This window comes from Buteo buteo, chromosome 8 (assembly GCF_964188355.1).
Source record: "Buteo buteo chromosome 8, bButBut1.hap1.1, whole genome shotgun sequence".
NCBI classification, from domain to species: Eukaryota; Metazoa; Chordata; class Aves; order Accipitriformes; family Accipitridae; genus Buteo; species Buteo buteo.
This window is the reverse complement of record NC_134178.1, coordinates 583,961-597,365: the sequence shown is the minus strand read 5'-3', so window position 1 is coordinate 597,365 and position 13,405 is coordinate 583,961. Positions and strand designations below refer to the sequence as shown.

Genomic DNA, 13,405 nt, shown 5'->3' with positions numbered 1-13,405 from the left:
GCGCCGTCTCCTGGGGTAGACGTGTAGGTGTCCGCCTGAGCAGCCGCCCTGCCTGGCCACCGATGCCGGCTGTGGCCGCGGTCCTGCTGTGTAAATGCCCAGCCTGTAAAGGGAAGGGCTGTCTTGAATAAAACGTTGCTTCACACCACACCTGGTGATAAAGCTGAACTCTGCTGTGAAGCCGATGGGTGTTTGTGGGGCACGCACAGGGGGAGGTGGGAGGGCTCATAGCTGCGGCTTTCATCCCGTGAGATGTGGTGCTTCTGGCCCCGGGTGTTAGCTTGGGGAAATCATCATCGCCGCATGCTGCGGCGGCCAAAGTGAACGCAGATGAGGTCCACAGGCAGGGCTTGGACTGTCCGGGGGAGGGCAGGTCTGCGCTGGGCTATTTGTCCCCGAGCCCAGGCACCCCCTGCTGCCCCACCACAGCCAGGGAGGGCTCTTGCTCCGGGGCAGACGTCTCACCCTGCTTTTCCTCGTGCTCCTCCTGCCGGTCTCTGCCATCCCTGAGGCGGTTGGGGCCAGATCTGGCCCGTCTCCGGTGTGAGGGGCCCCACCTGTATCTCACACTCTCAAATCACCTCATGTCCCCATGTATCAGGTCCCCTCTGGCCTGAGCTGCTGTGGCTGTTTTTGGGACCAGCGTCGGTGCCTTGTGCACCGGGTGGCCGAACCCTCGCTGTATCCTCTCTGGTTGTGCATTGACGCATCCCGGGGAGCCCAGGGTGCGTTGCTCTCTGTGGGTGTTTGGGCACAGGAATAGGGACTGGCTCTTATTAACTGTCTCCATCTCCACAGCCTGACCCCCAGCAGCCTGAGGAATTTGGGGCATGAGGAGGCTTTGATAATGCACCCATCTCCCTGGGGTGACCGCCTGGGTGCTACAGCTCGTGTCCCTGCCTCTGCCTGGGAGCTGATGATGCTCAGCACGCCCCAGGTGGGAACTGTGGTCCCCAGAGCTCCCACGTGGGAGGGCTGTGGGGGGCTCCAGGGTGTCAGCCACTGTTTGGCTTCCCACACACCTGTGGCACAAACCTGGCAGGCACCAGAGGCCTTTTTAACAGTCCGTGCAGCCATCCCAAAGAGTCACGGCATCAGCACCTGAACAGTCTCAGCGGAGAGGAGCGGCAGGAGGACAGCGGCGCCGAGGCAGGCCATCTGCCTCTCGTGCCCTCTTCTTATCCCTAGGGGCAGAGAGGCGAACGCTTGGTGTGCAGGGCAGGAGTTGAGATGTGACTAAAACCAAATGAGATGTGACCAAAAACACGAGAAAAGCTTTTGGATGTCTGTGCAATTCGTTACATTTTATTCATTCATGAGGGCAGATGTTTCTACCTTGTTTTTTCCTGTATATAGAGACAAATAATTGCTGTCAGGAAAAGAAGCTGTTCGGGTGAGTCTAAAAGCTTCTGCTCTACTATACAAATAGCATGAAATCTACAGAGACGTAGAAAAGACCAATCCCAATCTCCTGAGATGACTGTTATGTCACCATCACTCCCCTGCTTCCCCTTACCCCCCAAAGGAGTTTTGCCTATCCACAAACGGGTCTAGGGACACATTTTCTCACCAAGAAATCAGTGAATCTGTGTGGCTCTCTAATGATTATCAGTTGAGGCAGGCTCTACCAAGAAGGTCCACTGAGCTCGAGGCAAGTCCTCCATGTGCAGCAGAGCTGTGGGACCAGCATGGGGTAACAGCCTCCCCCGAGGCACTGCACGTACAGTGACAGGGAGACAAGGGCTCTCCCACAGCCGACACAGCTCTTGCGTTAGTCACACCAACGCTGAAGTGTTTCCAGCCCCTGGACACAGTTGCCATCACGTTAACACACTGCTCTCCCTTCCCTAAATGCACCAGGGGCAGCTCTGCCGCATGTCCCGGCGGGTGGTGACTGGTGGGGAGGAGGGTTGGTGCTCTTGTTCTGTTGTACGACTGAGGAATGGTGGGGTGGGGTTGGAGGGGTGCAAGGGTGGACTGGGCACCAGCCGATGAATATTTGTAGCACCCCAAAGCAGTTAAGCTTGACTGTAGCTAATCAAAGCCTTGGCTGTGGCTGGCCTCTGAAGAGCTCCCACGCACAGTCCAGGGTTTCGCAAGTTGTCTGGTTTTGGAAATGCACCCTGTGGCAAGGGCCAAGAGCTCCTGCATAATTTGGAAGAGCTTGCAGGCTTAATCCACAGCCTGAATGGATGGACCACACACCATTATACACCAAGGCACCACACAGAATTATGTGTCTTCACATGACTGATCCTACATACAGGATATACTAAAACCTTGGAGGGAGAAAAGACTGTCCAGGTAGAAAGGACCTGTGCTATCACTCTTCCAGCCTCCCAGCATCAAAGAAATTACTAGACCCTTCTTCCAGACTGAAATGTACAGCAATAAACAAGGTGGAACTAACTGGCACACGGTGCATTTCACAGTTCATTTGCATCTTGCCTCGCCCTGTCCTTTGCCTGCAGTTCACCTCTCCAGCTTGCAGTGGGGAAGGGACCTACTTCTGGCTTTCATTTGCAATGTCTAAATGGTTCCTGCTAAAGCAGGAGTTTCTGTTCTGATCCTAGCTATGCAGCTCGCTTGCTAATCGACCTTTGGAAATTCACTTAACCTCTGCCTCTTATCTAAAAAGAAGGGTGCTGAGAGGCTTAATTAATTAAGTGGTCCTAAAATGCTTTTAGAATTGCACTTGACTTCCATCTCTGCATAAACACAGCATGTTGGAGTAACAGCGTGACTAAGGGCGTTATGAAAGCGCGATAGAACCAGCCAAAATGCAATTACAAAAATACAAATCTTTTCCTCATGAAGTCTACCTTCTCCTAGCATATCCCTATCATTTTCATTTACCGGCACAGATGTCTCCAATCACAATTAATCAGGACAGAGCCAGGAAGTGAGTCTGCAGGAGATGATGCAAAGCAGCACTGAAAACACATTTATCTTCTAGGACTGAAAAACCTGCAGGTCTTTGCCTGCAGAGGTAGGGAGACCAATGCACAGCTTTGCAACTGTGTAAAATGCAACAGGTTTGAAACAGGAGGCAGGACGAAGAGCTGCCTCCAGCTTCATGATCTGAATTTTTAGTCTGGGATGCTTACAGAGAGAAGTGACCCAACTGCGCCCAGAAGTCAAGCTTGCCCCATCCAAGCTGTGTGATAAGAGACTGCCACAGGCCTTCAGACCAGCCACACCATTTGTACGTCAATAGCCCCATTTCTCTTAACGGGTACAGGCAGGAATTAGCCCTTCACTTCCCTCTGAGAGAAAAACGCCCACACCTACACCCGCTGTGCTCCCCATGCCACAGGGGACCAAGGCTGACTACACGGGGGCTGCCACGGCGAGATGCTCGACCCCTGCAAGGATGTGGCCGCTCCATTCTGTGGAGCTTGGCCAGGGCTACAGAAAAGGGCACCAAAGCCTGGGGTCACTACCAGGAGGCCATTGAAAGCATAAGCACAAAGTGAGGTTGTAAGAGTAAAGCCAAGTCCCCAGAGAGCGAGGCACCTCAAGGAAAACAGGCATTTCCAACGCATTTCTGGCTGGGACTGCTGAAATGCTGGGCCGCTTGCCCTGGTGGAAGCTGACGCCGTTAGCCTGGGCCAGCAGTCCCTGTTTGGGAGGTGACGGGCGCAGCTCAGGGAAGGCACCAGGCAGCAGCAGGTCCCGCTGCAGTGGCGGCTGCGGCACAACGCGTCAGGCGGCTGTTCCGAGGATCTGAGCAGACCGCAGGTCCCAGCTTTCTGCAGGTCTGCTGTGCTGGAGCGCAGAGGGAAAGAAGGGAGGCCAAGGTAAAGCGGTCCCTACTCCTCAGTTTGCTTCCAATTACCCTGAAGAATGAGAGACCAGCAGAGAAATATTTAAGGTTTTTTTAAAGCTGCGCACAATAACAACAGAAGCCGTGTCCAGGACACATGAAAGAGGAACCCATCAAAAACCATATCGCCGACACCTGAACGTTTGCGTGGAGGAGTCTCAGCTTACCTGTGGCTGTGATGAAATGCCAACATGCTACTCAACTGGTGGATCCCCTTCTACAGCAAAAGCAGTTTAAGGGCTGGAAATTTTCAGGGCCTTTTAACTTCTGGGTAGTGCCTGCCTGCTGAGGGGACTGGTGGGTTGATACTGTTTAAAAGGGAGAACAGCAGAGATTCTTGCCCTGAAAGGCAGAAACCCACCCAATGTCTGCAGTGAGACTACAGGAATGGTGGGCAACGAGGTGCTTCAGAGCTGCTTTGCCTGTGCTCCTGTGGAGATGACGGGCTTGCGGACAGACGCAAGCCGGCTTCTCAGGTGGGGAGTTAGCCGGGACACGGCAGCGACCTGCCGGGCAAAGGAGTCCTGGTGCGGTTCTGTCCTGTTCTGCTCATCTGAGCCAAGCTAATGAACGGGGAGGTGCTCTGGACGAGACGTGTCAGGAATAAGATCAGCTGTTGAGCAATGCCAATGTTCTAGTGCAAAATCTGCATTTTTATTAAAGACATGTTTTGGAAGGCCCATTCAAAAATACATTGTGCTCAGTAAAAATTAACCATTTCCATGCTGATAATTAAGGTTACCACAGGATTATTTTTTTTTTCCTCTTTTAGAATATTTACAGCAACAATAGAAATTGTACAGAAGTTAAGAATGGAATACATGCCCAAAAAAAAAATCTGGTAAGGTGTACCAACAACATGATACAAAGGGTTGTATACAAACACTTTACAAATGGTTTATTAACTTGCGTGAAGTCATCCTTAAATATTCAACACATTTTAAAATCAATTTGTATTCCAGGATTAAAAAGGTTAACACCACATCACATCCCTTCCACAACAGAAAGCATGGTAGATTTAAAAGTTTGTGCGCTTCGGATTTCTAGTAGCTGTTAAAAAACATCGGGGAATCTTATCCATAAATTTGGAAGTTTTGAAAGCTACCTCCCCAGCCTGTTATTTTTGGAGTGATCTGTACTAGCAGATTGTGATAAAAGATCACATTTTCCTAAATCTCATTCTTCCTTCCTCCTCCCAAATGACACAAATTCAGAACTCGGCGTTTCACAGTGGACATCTAAGCAGTCCTGGAAGTCCTTAGCAGATTAACCAGATTTTAAAATGCCCGCATAGAATTTCCAACAAACTTAAGGTTTCAGGGAAGATTTTAGCTTATTGTTTCATATAAACCAAATATATATATACGTTACTCCTTTCAATTAGACATATCCTTCAGTAGTACGAGTCTAAGATGTGCACTAGCAAAAAAAAAAAAAAGTAAGAAGAAAACGAAAGTCGAGACAGTTACCTACACTTAAAGTTTTGCCTTGTTACTAAACAGTTAAAAGCTCTGCCATTGGATTTACATGTCAAAAGTTTACACCAAGAGGTTCATATCCTACAGGAAACTTGAATAGCGGCTTCCATCTCGTGCTATGAACATGCTTTAACGTTGCTAATGGAAAGCTCTATGACAGCAGTTACTTCACAACGCATTTCTACACCTGTACAATTAAGATGCCACCTTGCATTTCTCAGAACGGATCCAGAGAAACAATGCCCTGTGAAAACAGAGACCTGGTGGAACGAAAAGCCTGGTAGGCAGCGTGTTTTGGTGGGGGCACGATGAGGTAAGGTATCTCACCCAGATGAAATGGAAAATTAAAATGAAGAAAATCCTGAGCAAGTCTAAGGATAGCTGTTTGAATAAAACAGCAAACAGGGTGGAGTAGTAGATAAGGCCTCTAACTCCCTGATAATCTGCACTAGAGAAACGACAAAGAACAAGGCAACTGCAATATTTGAGAACCACAAGGGGAAGGGCAAGGGAAGACTGCGAAGCAGTGCAAAGGATGGCATTGGGATTCCAGAGGGAGAGCTCAGATGGCTTGGAGGTTTCAGAAGTATATCAGATGAAGGCCCGTCAAGATTTTATTACTTGGTTGCTAACAGTACCTAGAGGAAGAATCTTTTTATATGTCTCTTCAAAATTTGGAGTCAATAATAATAACAAACCAACCAAATCTCGACCACATTCTGCAAGAGAGAGGAGGTAGATTGACTCGCAGAGAAGACAAGAGATGTGTAGAGTCACTCTTAGCCCAAGTCACAAATTCCGTGTTCAGACTCTTAGGACATGTCTTAAGAGCCACTTGTGCCTGGCTGCATATTTTGAGTTATGTTCTAAAAGAGCCTGAGAAGCAATCTGATTTGGTGGAATGAAAGCATCCAAACATAGCGGGGCTGGTCCTCTCACACTTCTCATGCACCTTCCACTCAGTTTGTCAAAAGCCAACTTTTGCACCAAACAACTGGCTGTACACAAGGTAACAAATAAACATCCAAGCAGAACTCGGAGCAAGTAAAATGCAGACCTAATCCATCAGATTTACCTGTGCTGTCTCATGGAGTAGCTGTTTAGACAGTCCACAGAGAAAACAGATGACCTACCACAGCTTTTCTCTTCCAATTGAAAGAGGATCTCCTATGAAATTTGGGTTGCTTAATTATCATGAAATTTACTTCACGGTTGCAAAATGAGAAATCTTCAGTTTCAGTAGAACATCTGAACCAAGTGATGTGCATGAGCCTTCGCTTGTCTGATAAGCCTGAGCATTGATGTACTGCTGCTGTGCGACCCTTTGAAAAAGGAGCCAACATCTACAACTTCCAAACTGTGTTATATTAAAAGGGTTTACTCAAATTGCTGTCTTTTTAACAAAGGCCAGAAGTCAAATGGCTTTTCTCCTCATTTACTACAAACCCAGTTAATGAATGGTTAATATCACGACACCATTAGAAAGAGCTGTGTAGGGGAAGGCACCTGTTCTTAAATAGTGTCCTGATTTGAAGGTCATTTAAAAATGGTTAAATAGGGCACATCACCTTTCCAATCATCTTCCGTGACACTCCTATCCTATTTCGAATGATGGGCCTACTTACAACAGCCCAGATGCATGGTTTATGATATAACCCCATTAGCAGATGTATTATGTATGCTAGCTGGAATGGAAAAAATAAACATTCATTGCCACCCCACAATTTGCAGTATATTATATATGGCTATCCTTTTCATACTCTTTGTGTGACTGGGATTCAAATATTCTCCCAGCTCTGACAGTGTTCAACACATACAGAATTAATTACATGCAGATATTTCTGAAGCATGTCTCACTACCAAATCATTATAAGACAACGAAAACCTGAAACATGAATAAAAACCTCAAACACTTCTAGAGCATGGTTCCCCTCAAAAGCGGCTGGGTTTTGCCTTAGCTAAATAGATCACAATAGTGCTTTCAGAGCTGTATCGTCTGTGTTCCCATTCTTATAAGGGAGATCTACAGCACTGAATTGTTAAGAATACATAGCTTTTTCTGGGTGAACACAGGAGTCTACTCAGCTAATAGCTACAACAGCTTTTGAAGAAAAAAGAAAAGGTTGCTATGTAGCTTTTTACACTAGTAAGGTTCATCTGTTAAGAGACCTAACTGCAATGACAAGGAGTGGCTAAAAGCCTATTACAGGACACTGCTTCTTGAAGAATCACTCCAGCTTTGCTCCCAGAAACAGGTTGGTGTAGCAGAGAGAAAGGTGACAAGCCTAAGGATGACCTGAGGGTGTCTCGTACGTTTGGAAGTTTGAAGCCTGCTTTAATATTGATCTAAAAGAGCAAGTATTGGTAAACAGAGTGGCATCAGGACCCACACGTTTAGGTGGGTCTGACTTGGTATCAGAAATCAAAGCTTGGTATCAGTCCCAAGCCCTGTGGGATGGGGAATGTTTTCGGAAGAAGGGACCAAATCTGGGATTGCTGACTTCCTGCCAAGAACTGTGCCCCGTGCTCTGTGCTGGTGACCTCCCAGAGGAGCAACAAATCTTGGACTGTGACACGTGTAGCAAAAAGTGTTCAAGAGCTCTAAGGGACTGTTCTCTGTGGTCAGGTCTGCTGAAAAAAAATATGTTGTTCTAGGTTAATACATTGACATGGCAGTTTAAAAGGACAGCTTAAACACATATACAATTTCAGTTTAGATGAGCTTAAGGTGCTTCTTCTTCACTTAAAAAGAGCTCAAGAGCTATAGTAAAAACATATAGACAAGTTTAGGCAGCTTGAGTTCTGCAAAATGACTATAATTCATTTCTGAAACTTGGTTTCTATTCACATCATTAATGATGCCATAAGGCAAAACAGATTGCCAAAGAATAAAATGCAGTTTAACTAAGATACTCTATACTAAGTAAATCTATAGAACATGTAGCACAAGACTCACAGACCAGTGAAGAGGAAAGCTCACTTACAAAATCATTTGCTCTGTAATTCTCTTCCCCTTTATTGAGCCAGCAAATCTCAGTCACTATAATAAGACTCCTTTGGAAGCCTCAGCAAAATTACATTAGTAATATTCTAAATATTGGGAAGTTAGACCAGGATAAAAATACATAATTTATCCCAGCACCAGCTGGCCAAGCTGCTGGAATTCCTTTCCAACAGAAGGAATAAAATACTACATACATTCAACACAATTTAGTATTAACCGAAATCTACTATGGTTTGTTGAATTCAAGAAGAAAATGCAGTATGAAGTAGAAACAACTTTCTGTAAATATGGGCCACCAAATACTTGAACATTCCTTGGGTCACCTTTGCTAACTACTTTAAACAGCTATATGTACAGTCAGAGATTACCCTGATTTAACTTAATGGGTACTGAGAAAAAAAAAAAATCTTTTGGAAACATTCTTCCTTGCTAGCAATCAGAACAGCCACATACAGCCCAGTATCATCATCCCCAGCATGAAGCTCTTACGAGCAAGCTAAAAGTCTTGCAGAGGCAAAAGGATACATATCCACAAAGTACAGAAGAGTCTAGTCTGAACGCTGTCTCGGAGGCATTGCAACTGTACTGCTCAGAGCCCCACTCTCGGACACTGCTTTTGTGAGGGATTTCAGTTGCATCGGCCCATTTCAAAGCAGGACTAACAGGACTAACCTAGTTGTGACCAACTGGTGAATCCAAAAGAGACTGCGGAAACATGCTGCTGAACTCTGGCAGTGATGACTAGTAAATACCACAATGTCCTTCCTGGATGCCCACCGAACTTATCGAAAACTGAATGCCCTTTCATGTCTACTGTATTTATATATGCTATATATATGATATATCAACACAGTATATATCATATATATCTAGATACCATATATCATATATGTCTATAGAAAATCACATGCACATTTCTTGCAGGCAATTGACAAAGAAAGAATTCTTATTCTGTAATTTTTCAAATTTACTAGACTGACTTTTAGTCCTGGACAAACCTGATGTAACATCTTTCCATATTGCACTTTCTGACAAAGATTTTTAGAGTAGCGGTGCCAAATTTGCTGCTGTTAGAACTTTGGTATGACTTGAGAGGTGCTGAACAGCATGCCCAGTTTGCACTGTTATTCAAGTAGGAAGTTCAGCTCTTACTGCCTGGCGGCTTCTGTTAACTACATCTATGGCTAAATCACCGAATTCACATTCAGGTTAATCTCTTTTTGGAGAAAACAATGTATTTGCAAGTACAAGTGTCTTATGAGGACAGCATCTAGAAAACGAACTATGCTGCAGAGTAACGATGGAGTTGAACTAATGTGTTTAAAAAGGAAAGATTGTATTGTTCTGACACTACAGGCCTGACTTCCCTCTTACTGCACAACATTTAGACTGGTATAACTCTTTTGACTCCTACGGGCTCACCTTTGATTTAGTTTACAGGTAGCAACAAAAGAATCAGGTTGTGCATTTGCTACACTCAACATTCACCAACGTGAAGGCAGTTTTAACAATGTTGTACAGGAGACTGGAACCCAAGATCTACTATTTTGCTGAGACTGGTAACTGAACTGTGTACGGGAATATTCGGATAGTAAGATCTAAGGAGAAATTAAGCTGCATGGCAACCTTCTCCCTCAATATCCAAATAGCGGATTTGTAGCTTTAAATACATCCTGAAATATAATACAAAGTGCAAGAGTAGTTTAAATTTAAATACAGTGTTTATCTTATTAGTTAATAGATTGCTAAACAAGATGTAAAATACACATATGCATAAAAGCTTACACCATGATCTGCAGTGCCATGCTATGCGTAAGTGTCAAAGTTTGGCATTTCACTTGCAATTCATGCTATGTTTCTTTGGTTTTCACCCCTGCTATTAAGTGGAAGAGCACCTGCTTTAGCCTGTAGTCATGGGGCACTTTATCTCTTTAGAGGACACAAAAATTTGGTACTGGGTCTCTGTGCTCTTGATGCAGAAATCCCATTAATATTACTACGAAAGCTAAGGACACAGGGGGGAACGTACTACATTTAGATTACTGTACAGTTCTGCAGTCTCTTACATTTAGCCAATACTTCCAACAAAAAAGCCCATAATAAAGCTTGGAATTGAATGTTGTCTTTTGTTTGTTACCAATAATGCCTATAATACCAGGCTCTCATAGCTGAGCAAGATTCATACTGTTACAGTCACGTTTATATCCACATTCAACTTCCTTTTATTAGAAGTATAATACTGCACTTTATATCACAAATGTATAAAAATATGGCAGATAGTGTCATAACAATACTTTTCTTTTAAATGAGTATATTTAAAAAACAGACAGTTATTTTCCATTTATATATATATATTTATATATAGAATAAAATACTCCTGATGCAATATATAAATGTTACCGTTAGTTTTTTATAGAAACTACTGTAGCTGTTGCACTGCTTCACAATGTTTCAAACAGCTCAAAATAACTTTACATTATAACATAAAAGATATGATTATAACAGTACGATATTAGGTCATCATAAATAAATATTACAAATCCTATCAAATATGGAAAGTTAAAAAACAAATTTAAGACATACAATTTAACTTTAAACCCTTAAAGGGATACACTTTATCACATAAACCCCACTGTTTTAACTAGGCAGCAAAAAATGTAGTAAGGGCATAGGTCTAGACATGAATGTTTTCACCCTTCTAAGTGCCAATACATACCAGAAGTCTCCCAGCTTTCAGACAGAGATGTGCACTAAGCTGGAATGTAAATGAGAGAAAACGGCAATGCATTTTTCTCCCTAACCGGCACACTCTGCCTGGCATCCAGTGACATTTCTGTTGACTGGTAATTCAGAATTCAACTCTTTTACTGTATAATCCCTGACTCTCACTGTGGTGCCAAACAGCATAGCTCCACATGTACATATTGCACACCTTTATAAAGCTGAAAATGCAGTCTTACCATCACCAGAACCACCACTGCTCCCCTACGCTGATCTCCGCCCGAACTGGCCTGTTTTCTGGAGTGCAATTACAAGGCTGTCTCTTTCAAATCATTCAGGTTTGGCATTCGCGATCGGTTTGTTCGGTTATAGGTGTGCCCGTTCTGTCCGCTCTTGGAAGGCAGCTGGTCGGAGTAGGGAGGCCCATCGCTGGCGCTCCTGTTTACCGGGGAGACGTGCCAGGTAGGTTCCAGCTGGCTTGGTAACTGCAGCGTTGGCCGGCTTTTCGGCTGAGGCTCTTGCCGCACGTTGCTGCTGCCGCTGCTGGAGCTTTGACTCATGGGGTGAATTCGCACTTCAGAAAAAGAAGCTTTGGCTGGCTGACTTGGTAAGGGCTGGAAGCGAGGCTCAGCAGGGACAGGATGGTTTGAAGAGGAGAGGTGTAAGAGCTTTCGAAGAGATTTTAATGGCTGGCTCTGAAAGACATGTGGAGAAGCACTTCACCTTCTGCTCTCCGTCCTATCAGACTTCCTATAACAAAACTGTCATATGCTAAACTGAACACCTTGAACCTCACAGGACTTCTTTGCTTTTAATTTGTATTCATTTGGAATATTTCATTCCAAGCTATGACTACACACCTGAGAAAATGTCTTCTCATTATGGTTCAATCTATTAGCTACCTGAAAAGATGGAACCTTTTCTACATCAGAAAAAAGAATTGTTCCCATCAGTTATTTTAACCTTGTTTCATATGAAAAAGGAGGCATAGGCAGTTGCATTAGCTGTCTATCTGTCACTACTCCTGCTATTAACTTCAGAATCTCAGCCACTTTTTATGAGGCACAGATATCAGAAATCCAAAGTTCCTAAAAATTCTGTGAACATCAATTAGGGGTTAGAGAGAGTCTTGAGTAATCATCTGCACTGAAGTAAGGGCTGACAGAACTCAGCAGTTAGATATTTTGCTTGCTGGCAGCTGGGTGATAAGCTGCTCTAGACCCTCACAGCTTCTTTGACTGGTGAGCAAGCTGAAGGAAAATGGAGACATGGGGTTACTGAAATGGGTAGCAAGAGCCTGGGGAAGCCTGAGTACACAAAGTGGTATGAAAACAGACTCATTAAATTCCACAGCTCACAGAGCAACTTGCTTCTTCAAACACTGCAGCTGCAACAAACCCTCTTCTTCAGTTTTCAATGCTGTAACGGCAACAGAGCACCGCACTGAAGCTCCCCCCCCACCCTGCCCCCCCAGCTGCTTTTAGAACTGGAGGAAATAAAGTTGCATTAGTGCAGTGCTGCGCTCCAATAATGTAGCCTGCTTAAACCGCAGTCCGTGCCAGCTGAGGCACAGCCGCGCCGTGACGTGGTCATGATGCTCTGGTGACCCCATCCAGTATCAAACTGTTTCAAGCCACAGCGTGCCCTTAGGATTCACCGTTCCTCACAGAGCTAATGCGAGGGCTTTTCTACAGCATGGCACCGCTACCACAGACCTCCACGGAAAGGCTGCTTGCCTCTAACACAAAAACATAACTAATTATTTCAAAAGGCTCAAAGACTGACACAGGGACATTTAGTGTCTCTTCTTTTCCTTGTCATTTGTGCCTAGATTTTCAAAGAATTATGCAGGGCTGCGGGCACATGATTTTTCACATTCAGTAAGCGGGGAATGGGAAGGTTGGGAAATAACGTCAAACGCAATTTTTCTATTCACCAGAGAAAAAGCTGTCAAGATACCTCAGTGATGTTAAAATACAGGGAATTGATAATGCCACTTACATGAGGCTGGATTTCTGTCATCTTCTCAGGATGCCAATCCTTCTGCCTGCTGCTCTGGTGATTAGAAGAATGAATGGCTTTCTGTAATGCCAAGAGATCCTGACCATCACTGCTAGGCATCTGCAACAAAATATTAAATACTGGTCTCCTAATATATTCTTAAGAATACCTGTAAATCATTTCCCCCTGTTAATTACAGAACCCAAGTGAAGCCCATTACTGCAGCAGAATTGCAATGACCTTTCGATATTTTTCCCCATAGTAAGAGCAAGTGGCTGTGGATATCATGCAGATTTGCTATACCCTTAGCCCTCAAAGCATTCGCATGCTGTTAGTGTTACTTGCTGTAAGAGAGAGCAGTTAAACAAGGCTTAA

At 44.6% G+C, this 13,405-nt stretch overlaps 1 protein-coding gene across 1 annotated transcript in view; it reads right to left on the bottom strand.

The window, feature by feature from the left end:
- Nucleotides 1-4,471: 4,471 nt before the first annotated feature.
- Nucleotides 4,472-13,405, bottom strand: part of CDKL5 (cyclin dependent kinase like 5) — a 139,051-nt gene continuing 130,117 nt past the window's right edge. Inside the window, exons 18-19 of the mRNA XM_075033392.1 lie at nucleotides 13,031-13,150; nucleotides 4,472-11,724 (exon numbers count right to left, since the gene is read on the bottom strand). Coding sequence (XP_074889493.1) covers nucleotides 11,338-11,724; nucleotides 13,031-13,150 — 507 coding nt within the window. The 3' untranslated portion in view covers nucleotides 4,472-11,337. The remainder of the gene's footprint in view (nucleotides 11,725-13,030; nucleotides 13,151-13,405) is intronic.